The sequence below is a fragment of the Neodiprion virginianus genome, chromosome 2, assembly GCF_021901495.1.
Source record: "Neodiprion virginianus isolate iyNeoVirg1 chromosome 2, iyNeoVirg1.1, whole genome shotgun sequence".
Lineage (NCBI taxonomy): Eukaryota > Metazoa > Arthropoda > Insecta > Hymenoptera > Diprionidae > Neodiprion > Neodiprion virginianus.
The window spans coordinates 16,713,373-16,740,601 of NC_060878.1; the positions used below are offsets into that span (position 1 = coordinate 16,713,373).

The window sequence follows — 27,229 nt, forward strand, 5'->3', positions numbered from 1 at the left end:
GTAAGCGGTCGATAAAATGTCGACAGCCAGACGCACGTGACGGTTTTTCTTTTTTTCAATGAGCGGTTTTGAATCATGACGAGCTCCCGATTTCACGTCGAATCAAGGCAGAGTTTCAATTACAAAATAATTAACGGTTCGGCGCATAACGCGTGCATTGCAGAATTATCGTAAAACTTCGATAAGGTTGCGATTTGAAGATTGAATGAATTTTTCTCTGTATTAGTGAATTGGAAGAATCTAGTCGAAAAACGGTCGGAAAAAAGTTTGGAAAGTTTTCGCTCGACTAATGTTACACTTTTTCTGTTACAGGTAAGAAAGAGTGAAAATTATTCGTCGACCAGGTGACGTGAAATCCAACAAACAAACATGCTATTTATGACAGAAATTTTAAGGTAATTTGCTATTATTTTATATCTCCTTACAATATGTAATATCTAAAAGGGGACATTTTCCTTGAAATGCCAAGATTTGACGAAACATTGGTCATCGACGTATGTAAATGTTAAACTTACCCATGGTCATTCTGTCCCAAAAACCGGGAGTTTATCTCAGATTCCAATTTTTCGCAAGGTAAAAAACTACGTTTTACACAATGTTGAATATCTCAAAGATCGTAGGACTTTTAATGTTCAACGACGCCTCGATTTGAAGGAAACCGAATGAATTGTCAAATGCTCTAATATGAAGTTCCGTCCATTGCACAGAGATATAATAATCTCCATCCAACCGTTAAAATCTTATTTCTTACATGTTAATAAAATGGCAAATACAAAATTTAAACTCGTGGCCTTTAAAAAATAGTAACAAGCCGTTTTTCTGTCGTAAGGTTCAATATTATGTTATTAACTATGGTTTCATGAAGTGGCCGATCGAAAAAAATAAAGCTTTTTTGAGGCACTCTGGTATACATATATATAGTATACGTATATACGTATATATATATAATAATCTGATTAAAAGCTGATCTGACCTATAATTATCTATTTAAAAATTCATCTAACCTAAAATCGTGTGATTGAAAGCTATCTTGATCTGTCATCATATAATAGCGGAAACTAACATAATCTTCGACCATCTGATTAAACCCTAATCTAATCTTGAATTATCCAGGTGAATCCTAGTTTTATATTTGACCGTCTGATCTGATTCATATGGATTGGATTACTACGAGAAGTAAATCACTGTCGAAATTGTGTACATATCTCCGTTTCATAAAAATTTTCAAATTCTCTTTTTATATGCAAAAATCTCTAGAAAATAATATAAAAAAATGGTTGAAAATTTTCAAACATTCCCTGCAGTATCTTCCATTATCTGCAAATACATCCTAAGATCACCTGGTTGTTATTTTACACCAAATCACACCCCCTCCTCAGGTTAGTATATTAATCGTCTAATTGAAAATTTACCTAATTTATAACAACGTGATTATGAAAGCTCACCTAATCTGTAATCATCTAATTAAGAGTTTATTTATTCTATAAATTTTCTAATGGGAAGCTTACCTAATCTCTGATCATTCAATTAGATGTTATATAATTATAGAAGCTAACCAAATCTTGAATATTCCATTAAAATCCTAACCTCATTCCTAATTATTTGACCAAAAGCTAACATAATCTACCAATTATCGAATCGGAACGTAACTTTATTTTCAATTATCTGGTCGAAAGCTGACTTCACCCTTAATCACCTAATAAAAAGCTAACCAAATCTAACTTATAATTATGTACTTAGGTGAAAACTGTGAATAAATTCTCGAGAATACTTTCATGATAATTTATTGACAATAGGTGTTCTCAAAGGATTAACTGCATGTACAGATTTGAATTAAGAATAAGCTAGATCATCAATGACAAGAGAAAATTGACGAACTGTAAAAGCGTATCTTCTGATACCGGTCGGCCCTGACGACGGCATCACAATTCGTCCTTAGCCATCCATCGTTCCTTTATGAGGTCAGAAGCCTTCTCGGCAATCATGATGGTCGGTGCGTTGGTATTGCCGCTGGTGATACTGGGCATAACAGAAGCATCTATAACTCGAATATTCCGAACTCCGCGAACTCTGAGCCGAGGATCGACTACAGATCGCACATCGTTACTAGGTCCCATCCTGGCGGTTCCTACGGCGTGATGAATCGTCCCCGAAATATGCCTCACACTGCATTCCCAGTACTCCTTCGTCTCAAGCTGGTGATCGGCGCAAGTCGGCACCTTCGTATGATAGAACTTGATGTTATGTTCCTTGAAGACCGGTGTGTCCTCGAGCGCCTTGACAAACTCGACGCTCTTCACTAGCAGATCGACGTCGCTCTGCTCGGTGAAGTAGTTTGCAAAAATCCTGACCGAATCGTTAGGTCTAGAGCTGCGCAGCCTGACCTCACCGACGCTCTTCGGGTTCAGTAGCGACGTCAGAAGCTGCAGAGTGTCGCGTCGCTTCGCCTGTTCGACCACCTCTCGCGAAATTTCTTCGCTGAGACCGAACGCTCTCGCGAAAAATTCCGCCCTGCCAAGATCGTTCTTCGGCAGGTACATGCCGTGAAACTGGACGCTCGGGTAAACTGACGCCCAGTCCAGAACATCGATGAAACCGATGGTATCAACGCCCCCAACCGTCGACAATTCCCCCCTGCCGTGCATCAGATACTCGTAAACCGCGTCCAGCAACTTCGACGGTCTCGGCAAATTCGTATCATTATCGTAGCTGATTCCCAATCCTAGCCAGGTCACGTGGTCCTGCAAGTTCTGCCCCACCGGCAGATCCGCCTCTACCTTGATTCCCATCTCTTCGAGATGTTCTCTTGGCCCAATTCCAGATAACATCAAGAGCTGTGGAGTCCCAAGGCTTCCAGCTGAAACTACGACCTCTTTCTTGGCATGTACAGTGATCTTCTGACCATTTCTCAGCGTCACGTCAACTCCAGTCGCCTGATCATCCTTCAAAACGATTTTGTCGACATGCGCTCCTTTGATTACGTGGAGGTTTTTTCTGTCCTTGATTGGGCCCAGATAAGCTTTCGCCGTATTCACCCGTTTTCCATTCTCCAGAGTCCCGTGGGCTTTAGCGAATCCAGTAAAGTGAGGACCGTTGAAGGCATCGGGAGTGGCAAGGCCGAGTTGCCGGACAGCCTGGAGCAGTAGATCCTGAATAGCGCTCTCGGAAAAGTTGAAGTTCCTGATGACCAGAGGTCCGTCTTGACCGAAGAACCTGTCCGACCAAGCGAAACCAGGTGGCATTTGCTGAGACTTCTTGAAGTACGGCAGGACCTCGTCGTGCGACCAGCCCCCATTTCCGGCCGCAGCCCAAGCATCGAAGTCACGTTTGTTTCCCGTCAGATACAACATCGCGCTTATCGTCGAGCTTCCGCCTAGCGCTTTTCCCCTGTGCCATGAACACCGTCCGTTTTTCATGCTTAGGCAGGCCTCGGGTTGTGCTTCCAACTCGCTCTCCCAGTCCTCCGGGATCCCAAGCAGGTCCATCACCAGCGCTGGGACATCGGTGCTGGCCGAAGGGTTTTCCCCAGCCTCTACTAGCAGCACTGACCACTCTTCGACTTCGGAAAGCCGCCTCGCTGCAACGGAACCCGCGCTTCCTCCTCCAACGATTATGAAATCATAGTGAATAGGCTCTGATGCTTTGGACAGGATGTACGTCGTTTGATCCACCGGATACAGATCCTCGTTCAATGAACACCGAGCCGACATCAGCGTTTGCATCAGTTGCAGGAACAGCGAACCTAGTGTGCCTTCTGTCGCTCCTGTGCATCCTTGCGCCAGGCATGACTCCATTTAAGTTCTTCTGCAAAAAGTAGTGGTCTCTAATTGCTTGAAAATTAAATCGTTGCCCAGAACGAGGTGGTGGAAAAATTTGGCGAAAAATACAGAAAATGTTAAGACGGATATGATTTTGCATAAATATGAAAGTGGCAATAAAAAATTGTATTTCTGGTTCAGAATGGAATGATAAAGAAAAAGCTATTAAAACTACACGACATGTATTCAGGAAGACTCATGTAAAACTTGCAATGGATCCGATACCATCTTATGTTAGTTCTTCTGGCATAAACGATAGTCTCTTATGAAAACTTTTCATTGCGCAGAATAAAGTACTGGATAAAGGTTGACGGTACTTACAGAAAATGGACGTTTGTCTCCACGGTTTGCGATAAAATTAACCTGAATCTTGTCCCGTTGTACAAGCAGTCTTTTTCCGGAAGCTGCCATATACTGTGAATTGTGTTTTCGATGTCACGTGAACAGTTTAATGGATTAAAAAATTATTTAAACCATACAATCTATTCTCATTGTGTCTTTTGTAGAGCTTGGAATACAATCTGCATAATTCAGAAGTAAACACCGTGAAAGGCTTCTCAAGGTTGATAATAAAAGGGCGAAATACTGACCTGTTCACTCTGAGTTGTAGATAAGCTCTGCCGCGCACTGCCAAGGAGTTTATGTAACGAATGCTCGAGGAAGCAGGCGTCTGAATATTACCCCACTTCGATCATCGGTAAAACCTGTGCAAACTGGTATTACAACCCGCAGATTTTTTGCTTCGATATTAACCACAAGTGCGTCGTCAGAAGTTTGTTCTACGAGTCGATCAGTTTCCTGAAGAAATTATCACAGATGCGTGCGTATATATATATACAATTATTGATCTACGTTATTAATTATAACATAGTGCCATTCGATTGAAGTATTATCAAAGTTCTATTGAACCGTTCGATTGGAACCGACGAAAGAATCGAATTCTTTACGTATATTTATCTTTCTTGAATGCTGCTCAGTGCTACTGGTTTTATTTTTACTCTCTTTACACGTTGATCAGAGTATCGATTTCACGAAGTGAAGTGTTAATGTCGATGGTCACACGAGTTGGAGTCTGCCAGAGAACCTGATCTATCTAACTTACTGCTGACAATGTATCGATTACCAGTCGATGGTACATCAGAAAGTACACAATGACTACGCAGACTGAAAGTATGCAGACTTGCATGTATGAAAGTTATTGTTTTATTATATCGTCTTCTTAGCTCATAACATTTGAGAACCTTATTTTAGACAATATTGTAACCAAAACTTGAATCCTTATTATTTCTAGAAAGCACGTTACAATCATGTCAGTTCACCGTCACTACATCGTACATTATCCTTCTTTTCCTTTCTCGAAGAAACCCGTTAACCAATGAAAGAGCAAAGGAGAAAAAGAAGAAGACGAAGAAGATCTCTCTCTTTTCCGAATTTTCGAAGATCTTGAGAGGATCGGCATATTTTGGCGGTGGGACAAGAAACTCGTACCGGCGAACGAGAATTTCTCACTTCACCATCCAAGCGGCCCGAATGAGGTCGGAGGCCTTTTCAGCGACCATGATGATAGCGGCGACGGGGTTGGCGTTGGGAACGATGGGGAAAATCGAGGCGTCAGCAACGCGGATGTTTTCAACGCCGTGAACTCTCAACTCAGGATCGACAACAGCGCGGGCATCGCCAACCGGGCCCATCCTGCAAGACCCCGCCTGATGGTTTTCCGGGCCAGTCTGAACGCGGATGAGACAAGACCAGTAAGCATCAGACCCGAAGTAGTACCTGGCACACCATGGATGGGGTTTGGTGTCCAGGCGGAGGTCCCACTTCCGCAATGCTTTGGTCTTGCTCAGCTCGACTACCTTCTTTATACCCTCAACGAGGATCTTTGCGTCGACTTCGTTCACGAAGTAGTTGGGGTACAGGAGTGGCGGGTCCAGCGGGTTCGGCGAGCGCAGCTTCATGTAGCCTTTGCTTCGTGGACAGACGACCGTCGGTCTGGCGACTATCTCTCGACGCTCCGGACACGTGTTGATGCTACCATCTGGACACTCCGTTTGAAGGCCGGTCCTAGGGCACTTTGAACTAAAACCGTCGAAGAATATCTGCAGGTCGGGAACTCCAGCCGTCGAATAGCTGCTTTCTAGAAACGCTGTCACCTGCGCAGTGATCGTAAAAATTACAAATCACAAATATACAATTACATAATTTTCAAATTTAATTGCTATCTTTATTCGATCCATTTATAATTCTTTCATTCGTTTTATACACTGGGAAAAGTTATTTCGGGAATTCAATAATTAAATATTATAGTGAAAATTTCAACTGCGGTTCTACACAGTTAATGATTTGTTATTTGCTATATTCTAGATGTTATTGCCAATAGGATACGGTTCTGTGTATGAGGCATTCCACACCAAACCGATCCTCAACATCGACGATTTGTTGTTTATTTTTAAGTATGGTGTAGAGTGTACAAAATAATATTTTTCACCGGGTTTTAGATTTTTTAAACTACGGGCTTGAGTCTTACTGCACGCGAAAACAAGAAAACCCAATTTTCGATTGCATAACCCCATTCGATTGGCTTCAAGTTTTTCTTCTGATTTTTTTGTCAAAATACGAAACGTTTTAGATTAAAATGAAAGTACTCCTATACTTTTGTAGATATCGCTACATGTGTGTCCGTGAAAAACTAATTTTGCACTGAAGAATTTGATTATATGAGAAAATTGCAATTGAACCAAATTTTAATGAACACTAATTACAAATGTGATTAGTATTTTCTTCCACCATTTTATTTTCCCCAAATGACAAATCACATATGCATTTTGCATTTTACTTTATCTTTATTTCAAAACTGAAATCGCATTTGCAATTTATGTCGTTTAATTTTTTTTTTTTTTTTTGGCGGTAGTGAAAATTGAAACATGTATTTAGGTGATGCCTAATACTTTACCTGGGTCAGACCAGTGCTAGCTAAAGGCCCGCTCCGGGTGGCCAGAAACTCATTGATCGCGCTAAGAGTGAGCGTTTCGTAGTGAGTGTCATTGATGCTCATCTTTATGCCGATGGAGACATGATTGTGGAGGTTTTCTCCTACCGGCAGATCCTTTACAGACTTTATTCCGAGCTTAGTGAGGTGCTCCTTGGGTCCGATTCCTGACGTCATCAGAATCTGCGGTGATCCGATAGCCCCGGCGGTCAGAATCACCTCTTTGTTAGTCTTCATGACTCGCCGTACCCCGTTCTTGTCGATGTACTCGACCCCGTACGCCCTCGCGGACCACTAGTTTATTTATTGATTTTTTTATTTATTTATCCACGAACCACCCGACAGTAAATATGAATAACTAAAAATTGGACACTTAAGCAGTAATTACATGACAGACATAAGAAAAGAAAAGTAAAAGGATGCTATAGTCAGTCTTTATGGTCCAAGTAAAAGACTTTTATACGAGCCTGCGTATCACTGATATGAAAATACCTCAGATAGCGCAATTCTTCATGCAACGCTGAACAGAAATATCCGATAACATTTTCGTTTCACGCGAGAATATCGCCAGAATATGTACCCCAGCACTATGTGGCCACTCAATTACACGAATATGTTTTCTGGCATTATTCTTGCGTAAAGCAACCACGTGTTTGGATATTCGTGTTCGATATTACATGCAGAATTACGCAAGCTGTGAATTTTATGGATCGACGATACATAGGCTCTGATAATAGCCAAAATAGGTGACACTTAGCGCAGTCGGTGAAGGCTGACTACAGCATCCTCATGGTGTATTGCATACGAGTGGACGCCTGAAAAAGTGGATGAATTTTAAAAATTAACATCCAGACAACCAATTATTCAATTCGATTTGAGTTTATATTGTTAAAACATACGTAGATCGAGCTTCATTTACATATTTTTTCATAAAAATCAGTTGACGAGATGCGTTCTTATTAACAGTATCGTCAACCATTTCGCTCTGTCCTATTACTTTGCTGTGTCCACGATATCTCAGGAACGAACCGATCGATTTAACCGATTTCCTTCAAATTTGGAGACATACTATAGTATTTTTGGACAGTTAATTCTCTTTGCAACGATACTACGTTTTTTAAATAATATTTTTTTGGTAATCATATTTAAAAAGTCCTAACCTTTGGATTAACAATAGAATTTAAACTTCAAATTGTCGTCATTGTGGTAGAAAGAAAGTCGAACCATGGGCACCGCAAAACATGTCACCGATCGAAACTATTGACGTTGAACTCGTCAACAAAAATGCTTCCTAGCAATTGATTTTGATTGGGAAAAAAGTGTAAGTAACTATCGATGTCGAAACATTCAAATGAAACAAGCCCCGATAGAATTGAATAATTGGTTGTCGAGGTATAAATTCCACAAAATTCTTCCACTTTTTGCACCGCTCATTCTGTATTACGCCCACTTGATAAACACAACAAATAGTACATTATGTAACAAGGGAATAAAGTCGAATTTTATTCCTGTGTTACATATAGGACTTCATTTCCGACTCAACTCTGGCCGGAAAATTTATTTGAAAATTATGATTTTTAAATTGGCCTCATATTTCCCGTAAATACGTTTCAGGGGAAAACATACCACTTCGTCCCGTCTTGAGGTAAAAAAAAATTAACTTTATGGTCGAGTCGGGAATAAATAAAATATTGACAAGATAACAAGGGTAGTCTAACGTCGCAAATACTCAGCCACCTTCTCCACGAGGATTCGTGTCACGTGAGCGTTTATCAACACGTCCAAATTGGGCCGCTGCGAGACGGGCCGCAAATAGTACCGCGAAGTAGTTCCACGAAGGCCGGCGCTCGTCATCATCGGGGCTACCATGAAACCCGTCTGGTTAAAGCCACGGAGCGAGCCGATCCGGTACCTCAGCTCCTTTGCCGAGTTGAGCAGGTCGTCGGAGAAGTCCGGCTTGTGTGGAAAATAGTTGATCTGCAACGGGCCGCCGCTCCGCGTTCGCGCGAACGGCTCGCTCCGCACCATATTCGGATTTGCCGGCGCCTCCGCCCGCTCGAAGTAGTGCTCGATCTCACTGTACGACCAACCGACGTTCCCCTCCCGCGCCCATTTGTTGTAGATTTCGGGGTGACCTCGAACGTACATCATGCCATAGAGACCCCCGGTGCCCGACACCATCTTGCCTCGTGGCCAAGCACAGATTCCGCCTCTTTCTGCGAATGTCAAGTTCCCATTAGGTGGAAACTTGAGGCATGGAGACTAGAGCTAAGGAGGCCGAACGCAATGCTGGCAAAATGGACTGTGAAAGTGATGAACGATACGCGGATTGTACCCGCCTGGCGGCGCTACCACTGCGGGCTCCGTCAGCGCGGTAATTTTGAATCGTCCATCCTCACGTATGTATCCTATTCGTAACCAGGCGCTGGTATCGCTTGCGGATACATCCCGAACTACAAGATCTTTCATCACTTTCACGATCCACTTTTCGACGATTCCGCCATGTACGTTCGGCCTTCTTACCTCTAGTCTCCATGATTTGAGGTTTCGAGGACAGATCAGGTGGACATTTATCGTGTTGGATTCTGAACGATTCGGGAGCGCGCGCATTTGGCTTAAATACGAAATCCGATGGTAATCGTCTGATACGTCGGTAAGCCGGTCGGTAAAATCGGCCGCCAACATCTCGAGTGGGTGGAATATTACAAGGGTAGGTAGGCCTTGAAAAGTTCATTGTTGAATTTGGACCATCTCAACCCTCCAAATCGGCTGTGAATAATTAAAAACTAATTCCTTAATTTTTTCAGACTTTTACCTCAAGTCTAACCCCTTGCACCAACGGAATGAATTTCCCCATTTTAAATACACGTGTTTCAGACACATTCTCAGTATATATTTTATTGTAAGAGTAATAATGTTCAAAGAAATCTGCAACCGCGAAGTTTTAGTCGGTATTAGTGCTACTATTTGCGAAAAGAATCGCGTCATCATACCAACCAATCTAGATGAATCGCACTTCTTATAATTAAAAAAATGTCAGATTTTAAAGACGCTGAATTCGTCGCGATTGCATAGTACGATAATGTAACTTTTTTCTCAGATCAAAGCTTGTTGTGTACACATGACGTGTTGGATTCTGACCGGTTCCAGGCACGCGTATTTACATCAAACACAAAATGTAATGGAAACCGTCAGAGGTACATCGGCGATGCGTGATTAGCGCTGTGTAATGTCTGACCTGCTCGACATGTCGGTGCACGATCTTACAGACTGACTTACCGACGTATCAGATGGTTCTCATCGCATTTCGTGTTTGGCGTAAATACGCGTGCCCGGAACCGCCTAGAATCTAACACATTAAATGTATAGGTAGCAAAAGAAAGAAGGCAATACTCGCGGAAGGATATCTCTTAATTTCAAATTTGGAATGTCGCCCTCGGAATTTGAAGCTTTTTCATCTGAGTAACATTGGTAGGGCGTCAGTTTTTTCTCCCAATTTGTTACCATTCACAATCAGCCGCATTCAACGATACGTGTCTGAATCTCGGAGCATTTTGTAGAGAATTGAATTCCTCAGAAATTTGTGATTTGAATTATTGTTGCGATGTCTTTAGAGTTCAGTGCACAAATTTTCTCTACCTGCATGCTGTTGGCAAAGTGTGGGTTCAAATATATTTCAGGTTGTAGGGACAAGTCGCTTAGCGACAGTGTTTCATATTAATTGGACATACGAAAAATATTTTGGTGGTAATTAATCGTTGAAGATTAATTTTCATGTAAAATTGACTTTCGAGGCTTATAACTCATGAACCCTTGAAGCTACAAACTTTGATCCATAGACATTTTTATAGAAAATCGAATTGCTTTGAAAATATGTCATGTGATTTTTTCTTTTCAAGTCATTAGCTTAGCAGTCAGAAACGTTTAAAGATGAATCCAGACATGAAATCGATTTTCCAAGTTTGCAACTTTTGCAGTGTCCGAGCTACGGAGGTCGCGATTGAAAAATACTTTTGTAGAGAATTTAATTCTCTTCATAACGCTTTCAGGATCAAATCCGTATAATTTAAAACGGCTGATGGTAACAATTGAAAACAAATCTCATACTCCTCGTGTTCACTGTGTAGAAGGGGAAACTGAGAATGGGATACTAATACCAAAACTGTTCAAAAAAAAACCAACAATGTTATTTGCACCATGATTCTATAGGCAAATGATCAAATTACCCTAATATGTAATACAAATGAATCAGAGTGACCAAATTCGAATACCACAAGCTGAGATATGAATAATTTCAGAAAAACTTTTAAAGTTAAGACGTTGAAAATGATTGAATTCTAATATTTGTGATTCCAGTCGTATGTTTGGGCTCATTTTGATTGTTAACCAAATGCGTAAAAATCGTTTGAAAAATATTCTAAACATTTTACGTGATAGTTGAATTATAATGCACAAATGTGACTTGGATAGGGTATATGTTGCACCCTACTTTTCAAAATCTATTTTACTAACACCGGAAACAACTACGCAAAAAAAAAAATTTCAAGCAATTTGTGCAGATCACTACAGTGATAAAAATGAGTTCAAAAACATCAATATCGAATAAAAAACGCCACAGTCCAGTAATTTTAAACGTTTGAACTATAAATTTTTTTTATCAATCTGTTAAAATACCTAAACTTTCGTTATTGAAATTGCTCAGAATTATTTCTGTTGCATAGTAGGCTTGTTGTTTCATTGCTGTTCACTATCATTGGCACAAATAACACAGTTGGCGATCTCTTAAACGGTTTCTTCTCTTTTCCCAATTGTTGATGCAGACGCTACTGTCTATTCATTCTCCACAAAAGCAACTGTCTTCAGCTTGGCTTGCCAAAGCTCACCCAAGCAAGCTGTCGGGTGTGGCTGCGTTGGTTCCGTCAAGAACTTCCAGTCCAATGACGAGTTGATCGCGTTGAAGGCAAGCCCCGGAAAAGCCGTCATCGTCGGTTCCTCAGGTCCCGCTTCGATGAGAAGCACCTTCCACCACGGATAGTCGCTCAATCGTCTGGCTAAGATCGGTCCGGCAACTCCGGCGCCGACGATGATAAAATCGTACCTGAATCAAATCAAATTAGCAACACAATGTCACGTTCCGTTCATAAAACTGATAAGTAGGTGTATAAGTTTACTTGGCAATTAGTTCTCTCGCACGACTAACAACCAATCAACCGTAGTTCGAAAACGTTGAACTTGCTATCGTCAATTGAAATGATCCTGGGAATGTACGAGGATCGGGGTAAAGTGGGCACTGAATAAAATAGAAAAAACCGATGATTGTGCATAAAATAGCTTATTTATATTTCTATAAATCACACACAATGAACGGAAGTATTTCATTTTCTGAGCTACAAACAAAGCCTCTTTAGTCTAAATCGTCTTTCACGGTATTTTTGATTCGACTTACGGGGGAAAGTCATAAAAGTGTACAAACAGGAAAATTGAGGAACAGAAGTTACGAAACGGTAGTTGGATTTCGGATTTCGCACAAATCACTTGATACAGATATTTTGTAGTATGAATAAATTCCAAAACAAAGCGTTAGTGTGTTGACTGCAACTCAATGAATTTCACATGCGTTGTTTCCGCAGCCACTTGAAGAGCCGAATGAAAATCCAAATGCAGGCGATTTGTAGATTTGTAGACAATGTTACAAAAACGACAAAATAGTACTGTGTCTGAAAAATATTCAATAACTACGTTCTTTCTACGCGAATTCATTGGTCTTTTGTATTTCTTTATATAAGTTGAATATTTGTTGGAGCCAATTCAACTGAGTTTACCTCAACAAAACTTTTTGAGGGCTTAATTTGTAATCGTTTCCGTTGGACACGGTATCACTCAACTGTTACGGTCACATGGCTCTCGACCATGTTTCTTCGAGCCATCGCACGCATGATTTTTCCAATGGAACGCTAATCACGACCTTCGCAGAAGCACGGTTTGCTTGGTATAAAAATAACCGAGGTCCTCATACTAACTGTGTCATCACCATTGCTTACCATTGGCCATCCGGTAGATCCGACCTTCCGGCCCGTCGACAAGGGTCGGCTATGTCGCATCTGGACATCATCAAGCTCTGAACAAGTATCATGAAAGACGCCATGCTCCCGCAAGCTGAGTTGAGGTAGGCGGTGTCATCGAATTTGCACTGGCAACATCCGCTGGAAGGATTGCCACTCGGATTCGCTAATGTCTCGGCTCCTCTCGGCGTCGCCGTCGGCTGCAAACATGGAAATCAATCAGAACCATTCAGCACGTTCAAAAAAATCAATTAAACCCATTTGAGTTTATCAGTGCTGACTAAATTGTCTGCAATAAGACCCAAAATTCATGTGTATAACGTGTGCGTGTTCACTAATTTTTGGCCACGCTTTCGAGAACGAAGCTTAAATCTGGCTCCGATTTAAATATGTTACAGTGCGTACTAAAATACGAAAATCGTTAAATTTTTAGGATATTAGGTATATTACCTCTTACGAACAACACAGTGATCAATTTTGCCATGTTTTCGAATTGAACATTTATCTTTGCATTCTTAGCACTTCCTGTGGTCAGAAACGAAATATAACCGTGATGTGTTTTTTCGTGTGAAAAAGTCCGATATATCCAGATATGAAATCCATTTAGAAGTATACATCCCGAAAAACTGTCAAAGAACGCGCGTTCTCGACATTTTTAATCCTGTAGGTTGTAACGTGGCCAGGCACCCAGGCTGGTATTAAGGAAGAGAATCACCAATACAGCTACAGAGATCGACGCCAAAAAGTTTCAACAAGAGTCAGCAGCGATCGCTAAGCTAGCGATATAAGCCTATAAAAATGAATCCTTTTCCCCCCTTCGGTATGAGCAGCGGCAATGCTCAGCGAACTAGATCGTCCTAGAATTTGGGTATAAATTTAACTGCTGACCACGATTGGTCACGCATATATTTTCAATTTTTATTTCAATTCATAATCTTTGTACCTAGCCAAGTGGCAGGTACCTAACCTCTTCCATTCTTGGAAGATAGCAAATCGGCAGCACAGCGCTTCACTGACTCACGTATACGTGGTCTCATCTGTAGGCAGTCGATGAATCCAACTTCATTTGCCACTTGGAATAATTTCAAAGCAAATCGCGTTGTAAGCTTCGGCTTTATTTCGAAATATTCGAGACTTTGTGATACAGTATCCTCTAGTACTCAGATCTTGTATCAGTTAGAATTTGGCCATCATTTTTAGTTTTTTGGCTATCTAATTTTTCACGGTAGTTTTCTTTTGTTACTTTCGACTTTGTTTGATGATTGAAGTTGGTAATCCAATCTTTGATTAAGCATTGAAAGTAAAATCATATCTGTTTCCTTATTTGACGATTAAAATTACTTGATTTCAAATTTGGATAGAAGCAGGCTAATAGACAGCTTTGGTCAAACAAGTGCCGTTAAAGAACAACGAGTTTTCGGGAAATGCCAAGCCTGGTAGACAGCCACGGCTCTCGCCTTGGGCTGTGAGTTAGAAAAAAATTGGCGATCAAAAAGTCCAGGCACGAAAGACACGGAATTCCCATTTCCCTAGTCTGTGGAGGAAGGTAGCTCTGGGAAGTTGTACCTCCCAATTCCGTAAAACAATGTGAGAAAGTAGCTCTGGCAATTTATTGTCGAAGTCTACGAAAATGGCAGCTTCCGTAACTTGTTACTCAAGTCTATGACATGGCGGCTATGGCGAAAGTTCGAATTCGTGAAACGCTTTAGCTCAGTTAAGGTCATGTAGTACTCCTAATATAGGAAGAAAACGGGCGAGTTTGCTCGGTCGGTAAAGGTAGGAGTACTACTTGACCTTAAAATAGCGTTTTTTTGACTTAGCAAATCCAATAATCCTTCTTCCTAAAATTAAGAGGAGTTCCTTTCTTTATCGAATCAAATTTTCCATATTTTAAAAATAGAGATCACGAGCAGTTTGCTCTCAAAAAACCCGCACAGTCGAAGGTATATTACAAAGAACAAAAAATATATTTTGTCAAGTTTTTTTTTTTTTTTTCCTGAAAAAATAGACATTTCGGAGTATATTCTGAAATTTTTGGATTCGGATAAAAATGACACCATAATTAAATCGGTATATAAATCTTGCAAAGATCTGAAATTTTATAAACATTTTTCTTTCCGTATCCTTGAAATTTTTACACCGATTTAATTATGGTCCAACTTGATCCCGCTCTAAGCGTGTCGGAATATTCTTCAAAATGTTTGTATTTTCACGCAAACAAATGAAAACTATTTTTATTTTTGTCGTTTCCATATACAAGCTTCATAATGTCGAAAAACATCGTTTTCTTGGCAGTTTCTAACGATCTATCTCAAAATTAAATTAACGACGTGTTTCTCGTAACCGGTAAGACTTGAAGGCCTCAAATTGGCGAGTGGCTGAAAGTTTTTGACTCGATCCATATTAATATAAAATTCTTCAGAGGTTTTCCGATCTTTTACCAATAAAGAGAAAAGATGAAAGGTTTGTCGAAATTCCGGTCAGGAAGAAGAAGAATTTAATAGTTGAAAGACGTGAATATAAAAAAATCAACGTTTCGGCCGGGCCCTGCCGACCATCCTCAGGAATAAAATCTAAATAATTAACAAAAAAATAGGATGCTTCAACACAACAATTCAGAGTTGAGAGCATGGAATATGTTTAAAATACAATATTTGTTGTTTTACAGAATTAAGTGAAAATTAAACAGTTGCACGAAACTGTCAAAGTGACAGTTTTAGGTTACGTGTCAAGATTTTGAAGATAGGTTAATCAGAGGAAAAATGGTTTATGAGAAATGAAAATATGTCAGAAAATGCTTATTAATAATTTGGAAAATGGAAATGGGAAAAGATTGATTAATTTTGAAAAGATTACTCACAAAAAATGACGACCAGTACATGCTTAGGTGTTGTTAGTAGTACAGCATTTCGGACGGAAGTGAAGGTTAGCGGGTATCGATCCGTAAATCTATGTTGTTGATCACGTGTGAACTTGATCTATGTTCGAAAGTCATGGAGTACAAAGGCAGTGACCAATCGGAGTAAGGGGCGCCAATGATTTGAAAACACGATAATGTAAACTAGAGAATGTTAGAGTATAGGTGGCTAAGATGTTCAATATCTGTACGTTTGTTAACAGAGTTCCTTTTGTTCTTAAAGATATGTATCATTTCTTTGATGATGCGTTTATACCAGTTCGGTTCTGTAGCAAGGGTTATAGAGTTGTTAAAATCGAAATTGTGACCCAGGGTCAAAGAGTGATCTGCTAAAGCGCATCTGTCAGTGACATGGCATTTGATATTAGAACGATGACCAGAAATTCTATTTTTTAGGTGTTGTGACGTTTGTCCAATATAACTCATGCTACAGTCTCGACATGGTATTTTATATACACAGTTGATTTTCTCTAAATTAGGAGTAACAGATTTAAGATGAGAAAAAAGAGACAGTTTGGTAGTATTAGATATTTTAAAAGTAATTTCAATTCCCTCGTCATTAAGAATTTTTTTGATTTGGCTAGATAGATTTTCTATATACGGTATAGAGATAGAGTTTTTAAATTTATCATTAACATCAGTTGGATTGTTGGAGTCTACATTCCAATCAATCGAGTTGTACATTTTTTCTACTCTATACTTTTTGATATCATTGATGAATTTGATAGGGTAGCCATTGGCAGTAAGAGTTGTTTCTACAAGTTTTAAATTCTTTTTAAGGAATTGAGGGTTTGATATTCTAAGGCAGCGATCGAACAAGGATATGGCGACAGATTTTTTGTGTTTGATGGGATGGTGTGAGTTGAAATGAATGTATCTCCCAGACCAGGTTGGTTTATGGTGCCAATCTAAGATTATGGTGTCATTGTGTTTGATTACCATAGTGTCTAAAAAACTGATTTTACCATCTTTTTCCAACTCGAAGGTGAATTGGATACGTGGGTGAAAGTTGTTAAATTTATTAAGAAGGAGTTGTAGATTTTCGTTTTTGACACACGTTAAAATATCATCGACGTACCGATAGTAAAAAGGTAGGCTGAAGGGAAGATTTGAAATGATTTTTTTTTCAAAATGTTCGAGTACCAGATTCGCTACTACTGGGCTAATCGGTGAGCCCATTGCTACGCCAAAAATTTGTTGGTAGAAATTATCTTTGTAGGCGAAATAGCATGAATCTAAACACAGTTTGGTGGCGGCTAGGAATTCTTTTTTGTTAATGTTAGTGTGACATTTCAAATTGGGCCAGTTTTTACTGATGATCGATATTGCTAGTTTAGTTGGAATGTTGGTAAACAGTGATTTGACATCTAGGGATACTAACAGGTGATCAGGCGGAATTGTTTTTCCCCTGATTTTGTTTACAAAGGACCAAGTGTCCTTGATGTGATAGTCTGATGTACCTGTTATGTTTGATAAGACACAAGAATAATATTTTTTTTATATTCACGTCTTTCAACTATTAAATTCTTCTTCTTCCTGACCGGAATTTCGACGAACCTTTCATCTTTAATCTACCTCCTGGTCACGAACTTCTTTCCTAAATAAAGAGAAAGATGGAAACAGTTGCATTAGCAGAATTTGATCCGTGGACTTCGCTAAACGAAAGGTTTATGAAAAAAAATTCTGCCTTTAACATGTGCATAAAGTATAATAATTCAAAAACAATCAGATCATATTTTTCATTCCTGTCGAAAACGGTAGTTACAAAAGTTAATGTGCAGTTTAATATCGCGTGCTTTCAATGTATATTGATAAACTTGAGTACGAGTAATGTCACACAGTACCTTTTTTACAAACTTTTGCAAAAAAAAAATATGCCAAATAGTTTTCCCCTGATTTGCAAAAAAATTTCATGAGTCTTCCCCATTCGAGCTGTGAAAGCTAAACTTCTAATCTTTAATCAAATCTCGGACACAGCGTGTCAAGTAATTCAATACAGTTTGAACCGTGAGAATTCGGAGTTCCGCTTTTTTAGCCAGCGGGAAATGGCGGACGCTTAGCACGATTTCTAGACATTGCAAACTATCATTCGTCTCATAAACTACTGCGTCTGGCGTAAAATCATCAATCTAGGTCAGTTCAGTAATTGGCATCTGTCAATTCTGAATCAATTTCTGCTTAACGCGTAGAAAAATGCAGACTTGATCAAAGTTGTTCTAAACTTTGACAATAAAAACTTCGCATCGGAAACAAAAAATAATCGGATCGTATTTTTTTATTTATTTTTTATTAAATGAAAAATCAAGCAAATACGGCAAAAAATTATAGCAATGTTACGTCACCTTTCCTAAGTTTTACGTATATGTTAGAAAATCGGTGAAATTCAATTGCTTGTAAAATGTAAAGAGTGAAAAAAATAATGTGAAAATTCCTCTGCTTTGTGCTCTTATGACAGTTGATTTTTTTAACGCGAAGATTCAATTATTAGGGGATTTCACGCTTAATTTCAATTTGCAGTCCATAAATTGTAAATCTAAAAATTCAAAAGTAGAATTTCTTCATGAGTTATTCATATTTCTAACCGAGTATTTTTATTTTATTTTCCGATTTTTTATATTACTGCTTTTAGCGAAACAAACCAATAAACCACTGATTTTCAGAGTTATGATTCCCTTTTCAAGGATACAAATGTTTTGAAGTGATAACGAAATGAAGTTACAAAGAGCTCCACCAGGAAACCATCTTTGATACAGAAAAAATTGTAAACCGTCAATTTTACAAGCCAATATGCGAGTTGTTTGAAAGCTAGTCTGAGCAGAGGTGTGAAAATTTTCTCACGTGTCAGATAGAACCGAGACACAGAATTATAGAGACCAAATAACCTTTTAGAATAGAAAATCTTTGAATTTTTACCTGCACTAGTAGTTTCCAAGCGACTAATTGCATCACAATACGTTTCGAATGATTTTTCTACATAATTTAATACTCTTATCAAATTGATGCGAACTATTTGAATAATACTCAGCGGAATATAACTGGGATTATTTGCTCTAAACAAAGTTCTCGTTACTATTCTGTGAATTTATTTCCCAACAAGTAATTCATTCGCAAATTATGTGAATAACAATTTCGAACGGATTCAGAGTGATTTTAAACGGTTTCAAATAGTTTACAAATATCAAGAAACATTTCCAAGCTGTTTCAAACTAATATCAAGAGGTTTCAAACGAATCTTAATGGGTTTCACGCAATTTAAAATGGTTCAAACTTATTTCAGCCTGTTTCAATTCATTCCAAAATACTTTTAAGCGGTTTCTAATGGTTTTAAGCAGTTTCAAGTGGTGTCAAGCGATGTCAAAATAGTTTGAAGAAATTGTACAGGTTCGATCTGATTTTAACCGATTTCTAAATGATTTGAAACGAATTGAAGCGATTGCATGCAATATTTGCGCGATTACAATGAAAAGTGGTTTACGATTTCATCTCGTTTCTTCCGTCATCTGCCACATTTCTTGGCAATTCGACCGAACGACGCGCAATCCAAATTTGCAGAAAACTGATTCTGTTTAATTCTACGATGACGTATCTCAACAGAAATGCTCACACTCTTAATCCCTGATTTAACTCGTTTTGTCTACTTCATACGAACCATGTTTGAGTCCATTGCCTCCATAATCCGCGACAACCAGCCAGAAGCAAATAAATATACGACCGGCACTGTAACTGAGACGAGAGACGAAAGACGAAATATCGACTATTGGTCATTCCCAATTGTTAAGTAACTACGCTTTCCATCTGTCCAACGTTTCCGGCACACAGCAGCCAATACGCCGGTCAATTTCATGTCTTAAGGGGGTATTCTAGTGAAGAAATTTGAAAAAATCGATTTTTTTTTTTTTATATTTTCAAAGCTTAACCTTTCAAGAATGTGTCCTTAAAAGGACAAGTCAAAATTTCAATTATTTTCAGAGATATAGCTATTTTAGTGACACGTCTTCAATACTGGCGCGGCTGGAACGAATTTTACTCGAAACTTTAAACGCGTTTTTCTCAAAACTACATTTTTCAAAACGGTTGACATGATTTCTCAAGTTCTATTAAACCGATTTACTTGAAATTTGGTGAGAATCTTCTCAATACATGTCTCTATCGCACGAACTATTATTATAACGAAATAATAATTTTTACTATTTTTAAAAAATTCAGAAACGTCCAAAAAAGTCAAAAAAAACGTATTATTTTTTCGGACAGCCGTAATTTGGCAAAAAAAAATTTTTTTTCGACTTTTTTTTAGTTAGTACGATAGCTGCATTTATGTAGATTAATAATCTTTTTTTTTTTTTTTTCTGATTTTGAAAATGCTTGCAATCGTGACAACATTGGCGCGCCATTTTTTTTGTACCCCCCACTTCAACAACTCATAGCACTTTCAATTTTGTATTTTTTGACTTGTTTTTTTTTTTTTGTAATCGTGAAATAATAATAAACGTCTGATAAAAAAATGGATGGTAAAAATATTTTTTGTTTTTTGTTTATAGCACTTCAAAAAACACCTCAAATTCATGCCTCTACACTAGAATACCCCCTTAACTCGCACTTTGAACGTCGCGCTTCAATTAGCCTGCTATTCTGCGGCCGTAAACCCTTCTTATTCCTTGTATTACCTCTTCGTCGACCTCAAATTCCTCGATTTCATTCTCCTGGGAACGAACCGAGACTTGGTTGCCGTATAATATATCATAAATTATCAGCAGTTCCTTTGTCAAACCTTGAGTATTATTCTGACCACGCTGAGAGAAATTTTTAGTTCCGGTTACCGCTCAGTCCTTAACTATTTTCATTTTTTACCACAATTGAAAAATTTTGTTCCAGGCACAAAATGAAAATTAGTTTTGTAGCTGTTACCGGAAAGTCTGGTATCCGTTACTATTCTTTCTCATTACGATCACTGTTACTATATTGTCTTGTAACCGTTGCGAAAATTTAATGCTTGTGCAACAATAAATTGACGTTAAAGCCTTGTTTAGCTAAAAAAGTAGAGTAAACCGAACAAACTGATTTTGCGTTGCAATTACCAGAAAAGGATCGACAATAGCGCAAAATGGTTACGTTTACCTCGTTTTTCGTAATTCCAACAATATTCAAACAGTTTTTTTAACGGTACCTGTTTTACTGAATTTTTCTAGTTACTATAACAAATGAAATTTTCCTCAATGCAAGTAAAAGACAAGTTGAAAATTTGCGAAGAATTTATCACATACATGCATTAACTATGTACTGTTATTTTTTTAAAGATCGTTTTTCACTCTTCGTTAAAGTTTGCGTTTTCATTGAATAACGTGAGGTTATAAAATGGTTTGTTTACATGAGAAGAACGAATCTCTCTTTTTTCGATCATCCGTTTTTATATGCTTGCTCGTTTGAAACTCACAAAAGTCTTTGTTAATTGCCACTAAAACCGTACAAATTGAAATAACTTTGAATTCCCGAGTCTAATTTTCAGCTTGGAAAATTTAGGGCAATGACTCGTAGAATCAATTTAAGACAAACATTTTCTAATGCTTTGTCCTACATAAGAAAAATAATCTGTAATTAAGTGGTAAGTGTGTCAATCATGAGGTCATTTGCTTCTTTGTAATCATTCAATAAAATGTTGGTTGAATCAATCGGACTCTTTCGTAACTAATTGCGTATTAATAGTAGTCGCTAATCGGTCTTAAAAGGAAACTGAAAAAAACTATGATTCATTTTTCTGCGTTTTGATTTGTTGTTCTTATTCAATGACGTCTCGATATTGGAATTGCGATTAATAAGATTAACGATAAATTATCAAACTCTAATATTCATTCGATTTTTCGTATTCGAATACAAGAAGCGAAACCGACAGTCACTTTTGACGAATTAGGATAACACAGATTGCATCAAGTCTCGCAACTGGTTTTTGGACAGTTAAATTTGCCGTATTTAATGTAACACACTGAGAAAAATTTCATTTGTTACAGTAACTAGCAAAAATTCAGTAAAACAGGTATCGTTAAAAAAAAACTGTTTGAATATTGTTGGAATTACGAAAAACGAGGTAAACGTAACCATTTTGCGCTATTGTCGATTCTTTTTTGGTAATTGTAACGCAAAATCAGTTTCTTCGGTTTACTCTACCTTTTTAGTCGAATAAGGCTTTAACGTCAATGTATCGTTGCACGAGCATTAAATTTTCGCAACGGTTACAAGAAAATATAGTAACAGCGATCGTAATGAGAGAGAATAGTAACGGATACCAGACTTTCTGGTAACAGCTAGAAAACTAATTTTCATTTTGTATCTAGAACTATATATTTCGATTGTGGTAAAAAATGAAAATAGTTGAGGACTGAGCGGTAAACGGAACTAAAAATTTCTCTCACAATCAGTGCAACCTGTAATCTATCAATTAATTGGTACAACCTTAATGGTTGTATTTATTAAATTATTGAGGACCGTAACGATAATAGAAATCAAACCAATGTGACAAGCTTGGAACCTTGACCAAGTAATTTTGCTGCGAAAGAGTCATATCCACATCGTCGATGTCTTTTCAGCCATTATCAAAACTGCTAATGATGGACACACCGAAACGAGTTACATAAACTGATTTGCTTTGCTTGTCGATATTAAGTTTCAAAAAATTATACACTTGCGATAGCAAAATTTATACGTCAATTATTAATATAAGATTGTTAAGGTAACACTGGCAAGGCTGTTCAGGTATTGAGGAATCTGAATGTATAAATTATGATTAAATTGGTAAGTACGACGAAGCTTTTCAGACAAAATTTGAAAAGCGTATGCAGTGATTCCGAATTCATAACCTATAGAAACAAAATCCTAATCACACTTTTTATCGTAACGAAATTTATTTTAAACTAGTATTGAGCTTATACAAACAAATTTTGCGATAGCGAAACAAGTTGTATGAGAATCACTAATCAGTCGCTACATGCTGACAAAGTCGGAGACATTATGCGATAACCATTGAACTGACTGGAGGAATTAACTAATTGAGGTTATCATCACCAAACTGACTTTTAAAGATTAACGCAATTTATAGTAATTTTGTTGGGTACATTTATCTCCAAAATTTCGCTGACAGATTTTTCTCGATCACATTTCTACCGTATAACATTCAATTATTCTTCGAATACACTGATACTGATTTTCATCATCGGATAGCAATATTGAATTGACAATAGAAAAAAAAATCTGTTTCGTTGAATTTGCGAAACACAGTTTTCTTAATATAAGCCATTGGGGAGTGAAAATGAACGAATCAATCAGATTCTTGATCACAGTAAAGGAATTGAATGTGAAAAATTGATAGATAAAGCTCTGGTTTATAATTTTAGTATTCGTTTTTCGTGAATTTTTAGGAAAAACGTGAAAACTTCCAAATACATTAATTTGATACGAATTCAACGTACGACTATATCGTAATCGAGTTAGCAAAGAGCATTTACTTTTAACTCTCCAGTCTCTTTGTTTATTACTTTATTTTCATTCATCAACTCGTATTTCAACACTTGTTTTTTCTCCTGAGCGATAAAGTCGTCGCTTTAAATTTTGGAAAATGACAGGGTCAACGACACAGCTAATGCTTCAATTATTAACAAAAGTTTGAACAATTGATGCAACAGCAAACAAAACGTACAAAATTCAACAATACAGTAACGTGCCATTGTCTCAAATCGAATAAAAATTTTGCTTCGACCAAAGAAATATTTCACCGAGTTTAAAGTAATTATTTTATCACTCAGGAGAAGAAAACAGTGTGAGATTATACGAGTTATTGAACTTGTCCGCTAGATTGGATAGTTCGAAGTTGCACACAATTTTGGTAAAAAAATTTGCTCCTCTCGATTATTTTTATACTGTGATAACAAATGATGAAACGTAATTTGCGAACAAGATACTATATTACGATCGCACGTTTCATAACTGTTCGGTGTAAATAAAATCCATCTGTTGGTGGAAGGCAACTTGTTCTTTAATATCATTACATAGAGAATGTTTTGCGCGTTGACGATTTGAGCTAACATAATATAATTAGTCCAAGTCGAATAATACGATGGTTGTAAAATAAAGTAATAATCATAATTCTCAACGCTGATTATGATAATAATATATCTTGGGTGCAAAAGGCGATGAATCTGCTTCTACTGGATATGTGTAAAATTATTAGTAAAAGTCTTTGAATAATAATTCCCTTGCTTTCACTACGGAAGTATTACACACTCTTACACAACGCAAGGATACGCGTTTCTGCATTGGTTCGAACTAAGTACCAACCTCAATTACCGCGGCATCAAACTAGGCAGTTGAAAAATAATCAGAGCGTGGACGGAGGAAATGAGAAAAAAAATCATAAAGACAAGTGAGCGATAATTTAATAACTTTGAAAACAAGTAACCAACTCACTTCGTATCTAATGGCCGTAGCGAATCCAAAGCCGATGATAATCCATTGCAGAAAGTGGACGACGAAGACTTTTAGCCCCATATTTTTACGTCCTAGAAAAGTCGCGGTGTCACCTCTAGAATTAAACAGACTGTGGCACCAAGCTTAGCCCGCTTTTGAAGACTTCGAAGCCCATCAAGCCACTTCCTCCATGTCTTGCAATTACGCTTAGACGCAGTTGAAATACCAGGAAAACGTGTAAAATATGACTCACACATGCGGTCAGACATTATACATGCACTCAATCACATCGATGATTTCATCCCACCGCAGCGATCGACGGATGAATGAAGTGACCCTTCACAACATTATCTTCATTGCTGATACTTAAGTACCGTCTGCAGCTGAATTCCCCGTTGCATCTGCCGGATGTTCGATGATGATGGTAATACCGATTGACCGAGAATCACTAATGACAAATACCCGCCATTCGCGAGGCGGTGATCATCACACACTGCGATAGTCAAACTTCACTCTTGTACCCGAGATCCGGCGGCGTCGAAGCCTTCTGTACGAAAATACTCGAGGCAAGAGAAGAGTCTGTCAGACGAACGTGGGCTTCTCCGAAACTCCCCCTTCGGTGCAGCAGTGATGAAGTCATCCAACCGCCGGCGCTGCAGCTGTATTCAATTTTTACCTCCTTTTCTCTCTACTTTTTTTTCATTCGGCATGCTTCTTCTTATTCTTACTTCTTTTTCTTTCCGTTCGTATTCCTCCTAAGGTTAACCGTCGGGCTTCGTCATCTTGCCTGACGACACGAGTGATCTTCTTTCTAAGGATGTGTCAGGTGTACAGTCCTGTCGAAAACGTGTCGAGGTGGAAAAATTTAGGAACAAAGGTTAAGGACCTTCGGAGGAAGGACCAAAGTCTGTTTTTCTTCACCCGAATCCTCGTCTACGGTGATACAAACACCGAATCTCACATGAACGTACTGCACAGTAATTAAGGGGATCCAGCTGATGTATAAGTTAGGTTAAAAGCATTTATATTGTTGTCCAAAAGAGCTTCGGTACACACGTTCTTCTGAGTCGAGGAATCACCAGCAATTGGTTTGCTGATTGAGAATTGAGGGAGAGTGATGTCCCGGGAGAGGTGGAAAAAACTGAGAAAAGGAACGTAAGTTTGTGGCATCCAAGTACAGTGGAAAAAACTGCGAAAAGGAGCGTAAGTTTGTGGAATCCAAGTACAGTGGGAAAAATGCAGCCTGACACTTGTGTGCGAAGGACATTGACTAGAAAGATGTAATTGGAAATGGTCTAGCTAGGGAAAGTTAGCGACTGATGAGCACATGGTGATACCTAGTAAATCATTGTAGACTGAAACGCAACTCAAATTACGTGCCGTGACAGTTTACTTTCATCAAAGATATTCCCATGGTAAGGAAAACAATAAAAAGCCGTGAACTTCGTTCGGAATCGTTCATTGAGTAGTAAATAGATAATCTGAGACGGGTTACATAATCGAGCGTCATTTCTTAGTACCAACATAGAGTAAACAGTACCTATTAAAAAGAACCAGTTCTGAACAATATCTTTTACAGCTTCAAGGGGCCAAGTGGGTTAAAGTATTGATCGGTGATTCACATAATTAACAGTATTTTTTGCTTGCAACGAGTGAAGACGTTGCTATTGTGTCCAGTTCATAATAATGGATTGACTGTCACTATCTAACATAAGAAATAGAAAGGGTTAGAACATTTTTATCGCTACGTCAGTCAGCTGTCAGCAGAAATCGTGTACTTTTATGATACAATCGTTAATGTCGATAAGTTACCATTCAATTCTTTAGCATATGAATCCCGATAAGACTTGCTTCTGCATTAGAATGTGGCTACTCGATAGTACCAAGTTCGCGTACCTACAGTCTGTTTAATTTCTACGAATAACTGGTAATTTTTGTTGCAAATGAATTCTGCGAAATCACGTGTTACACATATTTTATGAGGTCAATACATTTTGAATTAGAGCATTAGTTTGTTGAATGCGACCAAATTGATTTTACATTAGTTATGTTTTGGTCATTTGTACAGCTGGATATCAAAACAAGTCAAGGCATTTTTGGATAATTTATTCCTAACAAAGTCAGCTACGATCTACTCAAATTAGGTATATGGTACAAGTTCATCATTTACAAAAAATTTAGAATAGTATTATATGCTCTTTAAATGCAAATCCGTTACTTCTTGTTTTCGTTCCTCCATATTAAGACGAAATCGTTTTGACCCTTTTTTAGTATTTATTTCTTAATTCTTCCATTTACTCATTGTTTTTGCTATACATATACTACGTACCCCTGATAAATCCTTGAATCAACAAAAAAGAGGACTTGTAATGCAGTAAATAATTCAGAAAAAGCAGGAATCTACTGGAATTGAACGTCATTTTCGAAAACAGGTATAATAAATTCGTTTTTCGCATATATTTTAGTTGAGCACTGCCCCGCAAAAGTTGAACATTTTTCAGTTACAAAAATTCCAGAATAGTATAGCGATGTCTAAAAAACTGTTGATAACTTCACTCTTCGTATGCATGCGCTGGTTTTTTCTGATAATGGGGCGACGACATCGTTTTGATCCAATTCAATTTGACTAACCACAGCTGCACTTGTTCATTCTTCATTTTTTCTAAATTATCTACTTTGAACATTGTTTTGACCAGCCTGAAAATCCAAAATAAATCTTTGTAATCCAGTCGAAATTTACATGACTTCGCTCGATGGAGAACATAAGACTGGAAATTTTTTTACTGGTTCATTGGCTGGCCTAGAAACATATCATGAAGTTTGTCAAAGAAATCAGGCCTGGAGTTTCGCGCAAAATTTTTGTTCTTGTTGAAAAAATTGGTGAAATGATTGTTCTACACGTTGGACGAGTTTCAAGGCATGTCATTAAAAATTCACAGAATTAATAGCGATAAACAAAACGATCGATGTCCGTGTTTATAGGTAATTTACA

The 27,229-nt window shown here is 38.1% G+C and overlaps 3 protein-coding genes and 1 long non-coding RNA gene across 5 annotated transcripts in view; 2 read left to right on the forward strand and 2 right to left on the reverse strand.

Annotated features, from left to right (window-relative positions):
* Positions 1-27,229, forward strand: part of LOC124299284 (flotillin-2) — a 510,013-nt gene that overhangs the window by 198,531 nt on the left and 284,253 nt on the right. The window lies entirely within an intron of this gene.
* On the reverse strand, positions 1,769-4,489 carry LOC124299267 (glucose dehydrogenase [FAD, quinone]-like). Of its 2 annotated transcripts, none has more exons than XM_046752349.1 (3): positions 4,409-4,489; positions 4,140-4,232; positions 1,769-3,801 (listed from the first exon to the last, which is right to left on the reverse strand). In XM_046752349.1, the coding sequence occupies exon 3, from the start codon at positions 3,792-3,794 to the stop codon at positions 1,923-1,925; it is 1,872 nt and encodes a 623-aa protein (XP_046608305.1). In that variant the 5' UTR covers positions 3,795-3,801; positions 4,140-4,232; positions 4,409-4,489; the 3' UTR covers positions 1,769-1,922. The 2 variants fall into 2 exon arrangements, with proteins under 2 accessions (XP_046608305.1, XP_046608304.1); XM_046752348.1 differs by having other exon boundaries at positions 1,769-3,804.
* LOC124299312 (uncharacterized) lies at positions 2,390-17,272 on the forward strand. Its single transcript, XR_006906977.1, has 3 exons — positions 2,390-2,402; positions 2,520-2,522; positions 16,575-17,272. It is a non-coding gene; the product is annotated as an uncharacterized LOC124299312 (long non-coding RNA).
* Positions 4,140-26,711, reverse strand: LOC124299259 (glucose dehydrogenase [FAD, quinone]-like). The gene is made up of 6 exons (XM_046752338.1): positions 24,238-26,711; positions 12,849-13,069; positions 11,691-11,905; positions 8,545-9,023; positions 6,772-7,101; positions 4,140-5,971 (listed from the first exon to the last, which is right to left on the reverse strand). Exons 1-6 carry the CDS (start codon positions 24,316-24,318, stop codon positions 5,324-5,326), a joined length of 1,974 nt encoding a protein of 657 aa, XP_046608294.1. The 5' UTR covers positions 24,319-26,711; the 3' UTR covers positions 4,140-5,323.